Genomic DNA, 14,575 nt, shown 5'->3' on the forward strand with positions numbered 1-14,575 from the left:
TTTTAAAAATGTAGATCTATCTTGGAGATAAAAGTGATACTGTTTTACGGATAATGTTCACCAATTATCTTAGAAACATAGTGATACGCTTTTCAGGATAATCTTTGAGAAACAATTTGATAGAGTTTTACCAATTACCTTTTAGCTACATGGTGATAAGGGCAACAGAATTTCTTAGAGATGTATGGTGATATGGTGATAATGTTATATGGATAAACTTTGAGATTCATAGTGATGATATTTTATCGATTATCTTGATTATACATGGTGAGTGTTTTTCCCAATTATCTTTTACACATATGGTGATAGTAGCCTGGTAAACCAATTTATATCTCAGTTATACATGGTGATAGTAGTTTACCAATTATCTTTGTAAAACATGGTGATAGTGGTATACCAATTATCTCAGAGTTCCATGGTGATAGTGGTTTACAGATTATCTCAGATGAATTGTCCATTTTTGAAACTAAGACCATGAGAAGATTCAACTTTGTTTGAAAACTCTAGGCGTTTCATATTTTCTTTAAAGGACCATCTCATTATATTTATAACAAAAATTGGTTTAGCTTAAACATAGTTTATTTGCTGAATTAAAGCAAAATAGATGACACAAGTAAATCATACTCACAAAGTGTTCTCTATAATACAATATGAATTTACATGTATACAATAATAATATAATGTGCATGCAAGTTACGTTAAAAAAAGTGGTGTCCATAGGACACCAAGCCCCACTCACAATATAACCTTTAACAGTAAAATCTGAATCAAAACTCAAGTTTTGTTAAAAAAAAATATGAATATATTAAAAAGATCACTTCATAACATCATTTATGATCACATGTTTAAAATGTTCAAGTTGATGTAACAATAATTTACCTAAAACAGAATCTTTATCCAGATAGACTGACAACAGACAGACTCTTTGACGTCACACAGACTTGAAACATGACACCCTCTATTTTTGAAAAAAAATATAAAGAAGAAACATTAATCAAAGTACTTGTAGGCAATGAAAGGGTAAAGATTGCTTTAATCTGTCACTGTCAGTGGGAAGTAAACTTAAATATTGATAATTTGCATTGTATAAAGCATTGGTTGTAGTTGATTCCACTACAATTCTGGACAAAGGAAGATAACTCCAGTTCTTAGAGATGACTTTAACAATGACATGATGGTCATCGTGGAAAGTTTTTGAACATATATATGATTCTTGCACCTTGCAAAAGTTGTGTAATTTTCATGATAACTATAACAATATTTTGTAACTTTAATATATGAGCATACTATTCATTGATAAATTTCTGGAAATGTTCATGGATAAGATGTTACTTGTATAGAATATAATTTGCATCGAAATATCCTGCTGTTAAAATTGTCTTATGTCTTATATGCACTCAAACTTTCTGAGATCTTCTTTTTACAATTTTCTGTAAATTAGTACATTTATAACCAGCGTCTTGTGCGAAGGGAATTGAACAGGAAATTATTCATATCATCAATAACTCTAGTCTCTCAAAGTGTTTGTTAAACTGATAAATATTTGTAGTTTTTAGCTCTTGCGTCCGAATATAATACAGTTTAACTTAAATCCCAATATGTATCCTTGTACTCGTAATAGTATTACAGAAATGATTTGTTCCTGAACACAATACAGATGGTAAATAATGAAGCAGTTTCAGTTCATAATTAACAAGTACAAGTAACCAAATACTAATTCTAACAAAGTTTATATCAAGAGGCCCCTTCAGGAGGCAGTATGTCCATTGATGGAATGAGGAATGATTTTAGTTCTCGGTTTAACAATGTCACATCTTGATCTTGTTTTTCATACAGTTTTACTGCCTGTGTAAACCGGATAATACCTGAAGCAAACAAAAACATTTTAAAGTCATTTGATTTTTTCAATGTCAGTCAAATAAGTATGAATTCTTATGAAACATATATTTCTATCTGTATCAATCTGATGAGTTAAGCCTTTTCCAACTGATTTTTATAGTTCATTCTTCTGTTGTACTGTTACACTACTGTCCCAGGTAAGGGGAGGGTTGAGATCCTGCTAACATGTTTAACCCGCCACATTCTGTATCTATGTGCCTGTCCCAAGTCAGGAGCCTGTAATTCAGTGGTTGTCGTTTGTTGATGTGCTAAATATTTGTTTTTTGTTTTTTTTTGTACTTAAATTAGGCGGTTAGTATTCTCATTTGAATTGTTTTACATTGTCATTTCGGGGCTTTTATATCATACTATGCGGTATGTTTGCTCATTGTTGAAGGCCATATGGTGACCTATAGTTCTTAATTATTATGGTCTCTTGTGCAGTGTTGTCTCATAAGCAATCATACCACATCTTCTTTTTTTATATGAAAAGTAATATTAGAAATCTTAATAACTTATTGTGGTATATATATACCTTGTTTTAAACCTTCTTTTTTTTTAACTGCTATTCATTTTATTATATTGCATGCTTTATGTTATTGTACAAATTTACTTTACATTACACACATGTTACAGAGACATGTTTACAAGCATTGCTTTACAATGAATTCTTGTGTAAACATAAAGGAGAGGTAGGGTAATTTCTATTTTTATTCAGCACTGTACATATCATACGGCTCTTAATTAATACATTTCCTAACCTTCACAAGATTGATTGGTGATGGCCTTGTGCAGCATCAGCACATAAAGGCTATATTGTGGCTAACCTTCCCAAGAAAATATGGCTTCATTGTATATGATTACAAATGTATAATGTAAGTGTAGATACTGACTAGCATTATAATTAGATTCTATTTGCTTGGTTATAACACTTGACACCTAGGAGAACTCTGATTCTTGCATATGGCAAAGGATAGAACCAGCTTACGTTTATTTTTATAACACATTTCCTTATTTATACATATGTCTTACCGTCTCCATCTCCAGGGAAACCATATTTTTCTATTACTTCCATTTGTATTTGTGTTGCCAATGGAAATACAATCTGCATCATTCTCAGCATATCATTTCCTGCAGTATCTTTGGCTTCATTCAATCGATGTGCATTTTCTGGTAGTCGGAAAGCATTTAAAACATCTTGGAGAGCTTCTGTTGAGAAAAAAAAAATCAAGTTTAAGTTTATCTCAGCTTTTATTTTACAATGTTTTATCTTCTATCTTTATCTCATAATTACATGATGGCTGCAGGTGATAGATTTTGGATATTCATAATAGTATATTATTTTCCTGATACTATTTGGACTGGTTTTTTTTATTCTAAATACTGAATGCTCAAATTTATACTACACATTGGTCTAACAAGATTTATTTGATGTGCAAATGGAAAATAGGCTATGTTGGATCAATATAGGTATAATACATGTAGTGTACAGTACTATTAATATTAACTTTCAAATTATGATATAATCGACTGTTGCATTGCAAACAAATACAATACTTTTAATACATGTATGTAAACCAAATATTGTCTATACTAAAGTCAGAAACCAAACCAGAAATCTAAAGTTTACATGTATATAATCAGAATTTACAGTAGATTGTGTAATGACTTATTAATGTCAGAATTTTAATTTCTGTTTTATCAACTGAAATATTTGTAATTTTATTTCTCCAATTTAAATGCATTACAATCAATGACTAGGTACATGATGTACATATATATTGTATTTCTGTTCTTTGTTTCCATTTTTATCTCTTTTGACAGTCAAAAATAATAATTTTAAGCATGCCGCCATGGCGAAAAATGGATTGAACATACACCTGTACAATACAGCCTTTGACAGTCTCCTTAATTTCTTTCAATAACTAATTTGAAATAAAAAGGAAGGGGAAAAATCAACATTTTTAGTTGTAATTATCTATCATCATGATCATTGTCCATAAGTTATTTTAAACATGTTAAAGAAGGTAAACAAAAAATATATATATAATATAGTTTATTTTGTTTACTGTATCATTTATTAATAGAAGTTCAAGTGATGTTTCTTACAATGTTAAGCATATGACAAGACTAAAAACTGAAGAAAGGTACTTCTAAACCAGGAAAGATGGAAAAACAATAAATTCCATTATCAATATCTACTCTGAAAATGTATGTATTAATTAACGGGTAGAGTCAAATTAAGTCTCAAAGACAGGGAATATATTGTATAACTCTAGAAAATGTATATGGGTGAATCAGAAGCAAAACAATTGCCCCACTGGCAAATTGAAGGTATCAGGTCTGTTCGCTTCCAATACACTTTGGCACCCTACACGTTCACACCTCGAACCTTTCGCATGCAAGGTCAGTTCGCACTCTACAAGTTTGCACCCAATTTTAAATAAAATTTTCAAATGAAAAATAAGAAAATCATGATTGTTGTTTTAAATTGCTTTGATGTAAATACTGCATTATTTAGCTTGGTACAAGTAAAAATCAGTAAAATATTGAAGATTTTAAAGGTTTTTAACAGCTTGTCCCCTTTGATCTGAAACAATGGAACAAAAATAATAAAGCAATACTCTAACCAAAACATGATTAAAATTTATTCAACACAGAAAAAAACCTGTCAGAATATCACTTTATTATGAAACAATAAAATAAAGTAATAGTAATACACTAACCAAAACATCATTAAGATTTATCATGATTATTAACAACAACAAAAAAACAATGTTGTCTCACTTTATTTTGAGACAATGACAACAAATACACTTAAAATGTATATATGTAGGAATACACTTGCCAAAACTTGATTACAAAGAACTTTATAAAACACAAAAAAAATAAAAATTGGGAGCAAAAGAGTAGGGTGCGAAAATGAAAGGGGGCGAACGTGATTGGGCCGGAACGTGAATGGGTGTGAACGAACTTGGATTCCAAATCTTTTTCACCAACTCGTGCCAATTTATTAAAAATTGACCCCAACTGGCAGACTGGTTTTATAAATTATTTTGTGAAAAGGGTTAAATCTCTTTAATTTTACTCCTGCCAACTCCTCCCACTTAATAAACTAGAGGCTCTTAAGAGCCTGTGTCGCTCACCTTGATCTAAGTGCATATTAAACAAAGGACACATAAATTCATGACAAAATTTTGTTTTGGTGATGGTGATGTGTTTGTAGATCTTACTTTACTGAACATTGATGCTACTTAAAATTTTCTCTATCCATAATAAACAGAGGAAAATATTTTGTAAAAATTTACAAAAATTTACAAAATTAATTTACACTTTTGTCATGTTTGTTAGAGGAAAATATTTTGTAAAAATTTACAACAATTTAACAAATTTATGAAAATAGTTAAAAATTTACTATATAGGGCAATAACTCCACTTTGGTCATGTTGACTTATTTCTAGATCTTACTTTGCTAAACATTATTGCTGTTTACAGTTTATCTCTATCTATAAAAAAGTATTCAAGATAGTAACCAAAAACAGTAAAATTTCTTTAAAATTTACCAATTAGGGGGGCAGTTGTCCAATTCATCTGAAAATTCCAGGGCAGATAGATCTAGACTTGATTAACTATTTTACCCCAGTCAGAATTGCCCTAAAAGCTTTGGTTTCAGAGTTATAAGCCAAAATCTACATTTTACCCCTATGTTCTATTCTAGTCATGGCGGCCATCTTGGTTGGTTGGCCAGATCACCGAACACATTTTATAAACTACATACACCAATGATAATCGTGGGCATGTTTGGTTAAATTCAACCCATTGGTTTTAGAGAAGACTTGTAAAAGATTACAAAATATTATTAAAAATAGGTAAAAAATGACTATAAGGGCAATAACTCACCAATTTGATCATGATAGCTTATTTGTAGGTCTTACTTTGCTAAACATTATTGCTGCTTACAGTTTATCTCTATATAGCTATCTTTAATAATATCCAGGATAACAACCAAAAACAGCAAAATTTCCTTAAAATTAACAATTCAAGGGCAGCAACCCACCAACTGATTGTCCGATTCATCTGAAAATTTCAGGACAGATAGATCTTGACTTGATAATTAATTTAACCCCTTACAGATTTGCTCTAAATGCTTTGGTTTCAGAGATTTTAAGCGAAATCTACATTTTACCCCCTATGTTCTATTTGTAGCCATGGTGGCCATCTTGGTTGGTTGGCCGGGTCAACAGTCACATTTTCGTAAACAAAATACCCCAGTGATGACTGTGACCATGTTTGGTTAAATTTGGCCCAGTAGTTTCAGAGGAGATTTTTATAAAGATAACAAAAATTTACAAACAATTACTGTATTAAAAAATTACTACAAAGGGCAATAACTCCTTAAGGGGTCAATTGACCATTTTGGTCATGTTGACTATTTGTAGATCTTACTTTGCTGAACTTAATTATTGCTGATTACAGTTAATCTCTATCTATAATAATATTCAAAATGATAACCATGATAACCAAAGACTGCAAAATTTCCTTAAAATTACCAATTCAGGGGCAGCAACCTAACAACTGGTTGTCCAATTCATCTGAAAATTTCAGTACAGATAGACCTTGACCTGATAAACAAATTTCTACCGGTCAGATTTGCTCTAAATGCTTTGGTTTCAGAGATATAAGCCAAAATCTACATTTTACCCCTATGAATTATTCTTCCCCATCCATGCCATCTGAAAATGCAATTGTAAATCTATTATTTATATTATCATGTTTTGTTTGTATTATTGGAAAATTACTTTATTCTTGTACTGTTGTAAGTTTAGTTATTTGCAAAACAATTGAAAAGAAACCTGTTAATTGTAATGTATCATAATCCCATACAGTCATGACAGTGTACATATATCATCTGACATCATAACAATTGAAGAATTTCAATTAACAGCAATTTGTTTTAACTGATTGGTTACTTTTGTCTTTGAATTAAACACTGATGAGCCATTTGTCAGTGAGAGGCAACTATACTTCCAAGTAAATATCAAAGAGAATGTTCATTCGTTCATTTACAAATGTATTTACAATAAGCGTGTGGGATTTTACTTTTTAACATACATGTATATTGGTCAAGTTAATAAAGAAGAGGGGGTGAATTTTGACGTTGGTGAATAGGTGGGGCGATTATAATTAGGTGTGGGGGATTTGACAATATCCCAGAGGAACCAGTAATGACGCACTTAACGTCATGTTTGTCTCTGCATTTAATCAACCATTTAAAAGAAGTAGAAAAACGGAATGGAATACAAGATTGATTACTTGTTAATATATTTCAATCATTAAACAGTATACATGGTATATATTTGAAAGATTAAAGGCAATAAAAATCATGTTTGCTAACATTACAAACGGACTGTCAAAAAATTATGGGTACCAGTAATGACGCACTGTAAACAAACCAGTAAAAAACACTTGCTCGTACCTGATAATCGAAAAATTGCTTCAATCTGGATTCTTTAAAGTTAACACTGTTCAACAAATTCTATTTTATTTACAAATTTGGAAATTTTCATACACTTTAATGATCATAGGGAATGAAGAACAAAATTTTGAATTATTTTTTTTTTCTTTCAATTTTCTTATAAAATTGTACAAATTTATAAAACTGATATATATATTCCATATATTTGAAAATAAAAAGTAATTGCATTCATAAAACACCAATGACAATAATACATTTATCAATGTTAACCTCATACATTGAATGAAAAAAATCGATAAACCATAGCAAATTATATAAGCGACGATCATTTGTTCTACTGTGATTCCCGCTTAAATGTAAAACCATGCCACATGACAGTCATGTGATTTCAAAAACACAAAATGGGGAAGCATGCCGTTACTTATTTTTATTGGCCAAAGAGGATGTAGGACTGATAATCATCCAGGGAAGGGTCGAATGTTTTTGACCTTAATAAAATGGTGGAAATTGCATTATCTTTAATATTTCAAGTAATAAAAACATTTCTGGGCAGAATTTTAGGCATCTTTGTTGAAGTCAGATGACCTTCACCAACATGTTATGAACGGTCAATTTTGATGACGTCATGGCTTTTGTTTAGAAATATAAAACCGAAAACTAAATTGGTGCGTCATTTCTGGTCCGCGTCAAAACAGGTACCAAGACGATACATGTATGGCAATTTGTCATAGATTTGGTAAATCAGGTGTAAACACTAAAAATATGTATTTTAATGACTGTTTTCTGTATTATACCTGTCTCTTTCCTTTTTCATATCGGTGGTTTACGCCCAGAATCTGTTCAACAATACTGATGTTTAAATCTATCAGACTACCTTTTTTTCTCAACAAACAAACAACCAAAATAGAGCAATATCTTGAATTATGCCTATAATTCTACAATGATTTTTACATATAATGATTATTATTTCATTATAGATCTAATGAAACATGAATGTATGCAACACATTATTTTAACGACATAAAATTATGATGCACCTTTGCAGTCTTGCACAGTAAACTGCTGCATTTTTACTCTCATGGTACCCTTCGTGAATAAAGATGCAAGGAAAGAAACTATTTAAAAAAACAGGAACCCATGACAAATACAAACTAAATGATAACATTAACAGGTGGTTTCGCCCCGACATTTTCACCTTAAAAAATATAGAACAATCATATATGATCCCCCTTTTCGAAACACGTACCGACAGATGCATTTATTTGGCTCATAAGATGTTATGCTTTAAATTTTTACTTTGTCAACAACTAACGATTATGAACGTTTCGGCAATAGAGTGCATCTTTTTGACATCAGATTTGTTCATGTCACTATTAATCAGTATCAAACGCAGTTTACGGCCAACCTCAGTCAAGAATGTATCGTCTCCATCAATCATTAATTAAAAATTAAACATTAAAAATTAATGCTCATTAAAAATCAGAAAAGGGTTATGTCAAAAATTTGGTAAATTTGGCATACACTTTTGGCTTGTTGAACCTGCATGGTACTATAATACTTAGTATTAGCAAGGATTTGTATAGTTAGATCTAACTATACAAATCCTTGGTATTAGTATAATAGTCCCACGTTGGACTACTGTTTAAACTTATACACATTGTAAAAAAATGATAGTTACCGTTTTTTATTCTCCGAGAGAAATATTACTGAACGAATTCTTTCAAAATAGGTTATCATTTGTACAGAAAGCACATCATGACAATCGGAGAAAAACGTTCTTAAATTTGTAACTTCAAATGCACAGATGTTTCTTTAAAAAAAACTATTTAGTAGAGGTTATCGGAATATCGGAATAAACTAAACCAATATAAATATAAGGAGATGTGGTAGGATTGTCAACGATATAACTTTTAACCGAAGCCTTCAAGGTTCAGTGAAATAGATGCGAATCCATCTGATTAAGAATACATTCTTAACTGAATAACAAACTATTTTAACTTGCTTTTACATGCGAAGCAAATCATAACATCCAAGATATTCATTATAATTATAAAGGAAAATAAGAGAAGCAGACTCAAATACTAAGAAAAACCACACTCTCACATATTTGCACATATGAACATCCAAAGACTCATACAGACCCTCATACCTTCCATACACAATACCACAGTGGAATCAGGTTCCTGTAGTATTTGTTCATGCACTTGAGAGCTTCATGGCTCGGCTTACTCCTGGGGCCAGGGGGCTGTGTCATCGAAAGTGTCCTGTCTTCAGATATATCTTAGATCATCTTAGGACACATTATAGGAGAGTCTTAGTACTCACTCCGATTGTCATATGATATATTTCAGAAGGTTTCTTACGATAATCTTAACAAACTTTTAATTATAAAGGAAAATATGAGAAGCAGACTCTATTGTAGTCCTACTCGTTGCCTTACACATGTTACATTACATAATTACTGATGCAACTAGATACCGTTGAGATGGGAGCCATCTCTGTGGCCCCGCTGTCAATAACGTGGGGTAAATAAGTTGTATGGATAATCTGATATGAAGCATTATTTGAAGTTATTACATAGTCTCAGGTGTGATTTTATTCTAATATTTTAAGTTAAAACTGATAAATATTCTCAACTTACTTTCATAGTATAATAGTGATATGACTGCATGATGTGAACTCATTGTTGACTACTCTAAGGTGACTTCTGACGGTCAAGTATAAAGTATGAAATATTAACGGTTCTCGAGAGGTAGAGCGGACACAATTTGTCAAGAACAACGAACGGATGGACAGACCGACGGACTGACCTTTGACCTAGGATGCATGCATTATGACACATTCCCTGGTGTTGGTTAATAGACAGACCATCAGACAGACAGACCTTTGACCTAGGAAGTTGTACATACATCATGACACACCCTCTGGTGTTGGTTAAAATGGATGTCAAGTATAATATTTGAAATCATAACGGTTCTCAAGATATAGAGCGGACACGATCTTCACCACAGGACACGGGGTTGTCAACTGAAACCAAAGTTTTTAGCCTTGACCTTTGACCTAGGAAGTTGTACATACATCATGACACACCCTCTGGTGTTGGTTAAAATGGATGTCAAGTATAAACTTTGAAATCATAATGGTTCTCTAGATATGGAGCGGACACAAAGTTAAAGTGTTACGGACGGACGGACAGACTGATCACTATAGGGCGACCCGCCTTTAAAGCGGGGCCCTAATTATTGTAGTCCTACGTGAAACTTTCTCGTTGCCGTACAGTACATGCTGTTGCAATTATTTTAACAAGAATATGCAGTTGGATTTAATTATGTACGCTACATTAGTTTTGCAAACATATTATACGTAAACTTAAATCTTATTTTCCAAATCGAAGTTCAAAGTAAAAATATTTTTAATCAAGTAAAAGGAAGAAAATATAGAAAAAATGTTATTTGAAATAATACAATATATACCATCAAATGGTGTACACATGCGTTTACAGTCGCGGTAAAATATATGTTTAGTTTAAATAATTAGATGAGACGACTTCAAAGTGCCAAACTGTTACGGTTTTTTTTCAGTTCAAAGGGGAATCACTGTAATCTTGTTAAAAACTCCCCTTTTGTATTGCTTTACCGGGGAGAAAATAATATATATGCTTTATCGTATCCCCACACAATGAATGAATAAGAAGAGAAGCCATAATTTAAAAGACACAGAAGTTCAAATTCTACTACTTCATAATAATATAAAGTTAAAATGGTCTTAGAGCTGTTTTCCTAATGCATGTAGTGTTAAAATTTGCTTGGCTTGCTTGCTTTGTTTTTTACAAATTTTTGCTCAAGCATTATACGTAACTTCCAAAAACGCTTAAGAAAAAGGAATATGAGCTGAAGCTCATCTTATTGATATCAAGATCTCAATCTTAATTACAATGCTTGAGCCGACATTTATACAAACAAGGCAAGCAAGCCAAACAAACCTTAAACTAAGAGAGCTTTTTAGTATAGTGCTTAAGTTGGGGCCAACATTAGGACATATATATCGCAAGATAAGACCTTTTCGATAACACTTTCTGTTGTCTGGATGTAGAAGTACTCGTCGATGTTCATTGTTTTTTGGGTAGATGTATTAGATGTATTTTTATTTGTGTCCATATGATAAGTCAAAGACTGGGTTAGGCCTTTTTCAATTGATTTTTATAGTTGAACAGTTACATCACTGTCTCAGTTTAGCCGGAGAGTTGTTGACTTTAAACAAGTTTAACCCCGCAACATTCTTTATGCGCCGGTCCCATGTCAGGAGTCGAGTCATCAAAAGTGTCCTAAGTTTGTCTTAAGATATATCTCAGACTGAACATCGAAGGTCCTCTAAGATAATATCTTAACCAAGATGTCTTATCGTATGAATCCAAATGCAATTTTCTAGTTGCCGTATGAATACAGTGGCGGATCCAGTAACAAGAATATACTGTACAAAAAAGTAGTTGTTTCACAAATATTTTAAATCAAGTAAAAGGAAGAAAATAAAGAAGATGTCATTTAAAATAAAGACATTCATATACGATACTAGATTAAAATATACGTTAAGTTATAAATATTATAATTAGATGAGACGAATTCAAAGAGCCAAACTGTTTAGATATTTGAGTTCGAAGGGGAATCTCGTGAAATCTTGGTATAAAAACTCGAGACATAAACTATTTATTAAACATAGAACAGAGGCCCTCTAAATCCGCCTTAATGGCCCCTCACCCTTTCTGGGGAAAATTTGGTTGATTATATAGGTAATCACTGAATCATGACCAGAGTGGGCCCCCTCTTAGGCAGTAGGTGGGCCCCCACTTATGAAAAATTCTGGATCCGCCACTGTAGAACTAAGATAAATGGACCATATCAAATAAAACACTTTGGTTACGAGTTATAGTTTCACCCCGAGTCATGTCTCATTATTATTGTCTTGACAAAAAACAACTTATATTATCATGACAAGTCGAAAACTTTTTTTTTTTTAATTTAAAAACAAACAACTGTTTTTGCATTTTATAAATGTTAATGAAAGCCATTGTCCCTATTGTTGAAGGCTGTACAGTAGCATATACCTAGCTGTAAATTTCTGTAATAATAATTTATGAATTCGGTGGAGATTTGTAAGGAAACGAGCGTTTTTAACTTCAACAAGAAATGGCGAGAGGTTTTTACTTTTCTCTCATTTTCAAAAAATATTCTGATCCCCAATTTGAAGAATGAATATTGTGGTCAAGTATAGATGCCTAGCTGCGGAACCGTAGCTCTTATGTCCTTATGTTATTTTTTTACCATTTGCGGACCATAGATGATGGTCCGTAAAATAAAAAAAAAAAACAATAAAAAAGGACCATAAGAGTTACGGTTCCGCAGCTAGTAGATGCCATATTTTTTTTAAAATTCTGAATCCAGAGTTTCCCCATGCCTTAAAGTGTTAAATTTTGAAGAAAAAAATAATTGTATTGATGTCATTGATAACGGATCATAACGACGAAAAAACTAACTAAAAATTTAAAAATTAAAAAAAAATGACTCCGACAAAATAAACTTGAAATTAAATGGCTTTCATGAATTCGAAGTCTTTACAATTATTTCAAACATAGAAGCCAATCAATAAAAAAGAGAAGGTATTTTATTTACAATTTAGTGAAGATATGGGTTGATTTTTTTCACAGCAACTCCAGCAAAGAAACTTGCCAAAGTAAAAATGGCGGACATGCGTTGGTGTATCTGGAAACCTATGTTGCTTTTTCAAATAATTTAACCCTACTGGATTCATAAGTTATACCAAAGTAATAAAGTATTATACCCGCATAATTTATTGGCATTGTGAAACCAATTCCTTACCCTTTTACGATAGGTTTCTTCCCATTTTAGCTTCACTTTGACTGAGCAAAGAGTTTAGAAACAAACAATTAGAAGTTCGACGTACGCTTTCATGACGACACGATTTTAAAATGTGCGTTATTTGTTATGGAATTTGAAGATTTGATCTTACCAGTTATTTCTACGTCAAAAATATCCTGTTTCATACTGTAACCTGTAAATTTTGTGCAATTGAAATAAACTTGGAAGCACAAATTTTCATGTCCGCCATTTTCTCTTGTTTTTACCAACAACTTCTATGGGTGCTCTCTATCACGTCCGCGTTATTAACATAAAGGAAGCACCTGTAGCTGAAGTTGCCATTCTTAAATTTTGACGTAGTAGTAGCAAGTAACCAAGATGCCAAGCCCAAGTAGAAGAAGTTCCCGATCTAGGTCCAGGAGCAGGAGCAAATCTCCAAAGAGAAGTCCAGCAAAGAAGGCAAGAAAGACACCAAAGAAACCAAGAGCAGCAGGAGGAGTGAAGAAGCCATCTACTTTATCTATGATTGTTGCTGCCATTACAGCAATGAAGAACAGAAAAGGGTCCTCAGTCCAAGCCATTAGAAAGTACATCCTAGCTAACAACAAAGGAATCAACACATCACACCTTGGATCTGCAATGAAGTTGGCTTTCGCTAAGGGATTGAAATCTGGTGTTTTAGTCAGACCAAAAACTTCCGCAGGTGCTTCTGGTGCAACTGGTAGCTTCCGAGTGGGAAAAGCACCTGCTTCTCCCAAGAAAAAGGCAAAGAAAGCAAAGTCACCAAAAAAGAAGAGTTCAAAGAATAAATCTAACAATGCTAAGGCTAAGAAGTCACCACGTAAGAAGAAGGCTGCAGTTAAAAAGTCATCAAAGTCTAAGGCCAAAAAGCCAAAGTCTCCAAAGAAGAAGGCTGCCAAGAAACCAGCAAGAAAGTCTCCAAAGAAGAAGGCTAGGAAGTCACCAAAGAAGGCCACCAAGAAAGCTGCAAAGAAATAGATTTGATTTCAAAAAACAACAAAAACCAAAGGCCCTTTTCAGGGCCACCCAAATATTTCAAAAAGAGTCTCTTTTGTTGTACAGTTGTTATTGTAATTATCAAGATTTGCCCTTTTTCCTTTACTATATATTTAAATTTTTACTAATTTCCTTATTTCCCCGCACTTATTAGAATAAAATTCTTTCTCATTGGTTTACCCATAGGTCATATCATGGATATTTATACCGTTCGGTTGAATTGACCCTTTAATTTGTAAGGGCGCAACGGTTTCATACCAGGAAAGTCGCCTCCCAAAACACCAACTTGATAATGATAATTATTAATTTGTTTCTACATTTGAAAATGCCT

General features: G+C 32.4%; 2 protein-coding genes across 3 annotated transcripts; one reads left to right on the top strand and one right to left on the bottom strand.

Moving 5' to 3' along the window:
* Nucleotides 1-972: 972 nt before the first annotated feature.
* On the bottom strand, nt 973-13,514 carry LOC134707995 (protein C10-like). 2 transcript variants are annotated; one of them, XM_063568202.1, is made up of 3 exons: nt 13,379-13,514; nt 2,911-3,087; nt 973-1,865 (listed from the first exon to the last, which is right to left on the bottom strand). In XM_063568202.1, exons 1-3 carry the CDS (start codon nt 13,410-13,412, stop codon nt 1,735-1,737), a joined length of 342 nt encoding a protein of 113 aa, XP_063424272.1. In that variant the 5' UTR covers nt 13,413-13,514; the 3' UTR covers nt 973-1,734. The 2 variants fall into 2 exon arrangements, with proteins under 2 accessions (XP_063424272.1, XP_063424271.1); XM_063568201.1 differs by lacking the exon at nt 13,379-13,514 and adding an exon at nt 8,392-8,496.
* Nucleotides 13,482-14,251, top strand: LOC134707994 (sperm-specific protein PHI-2B/PHI-3-like). Its single transcript, XM_063568200.1, has one exon. The coding sequence runs from the start codon at nt 13,606-13,608 to the stop codon at nt 14,224-14,226; it is 621 nt and encodes a 206-aa protein (XP_063424270.1). The 5' UTR covers nt 13,482-13,605; the 3' UTR covers nt 14,227-14,251.
* Nucleotides 14,252-14,575: the final 324 nt, after the last annotated feature.

This window comes from Mytilus trossulus, chromosome 2 (genome assembly GCF_036588685.1).
Source record: "Mytilus trossulus isolate FHL-02 chromosome 2, PNRI_Mtr1.1.1.hap1, whole genome shotgun sequence".
In the NCBI taxonomy this organism is placed as follows: Eukaryota; Metazoa; Mollusca; class Bivalvia; order Mytilida; family Mytilidae; genus Mytilus; species Mytilus trossulus.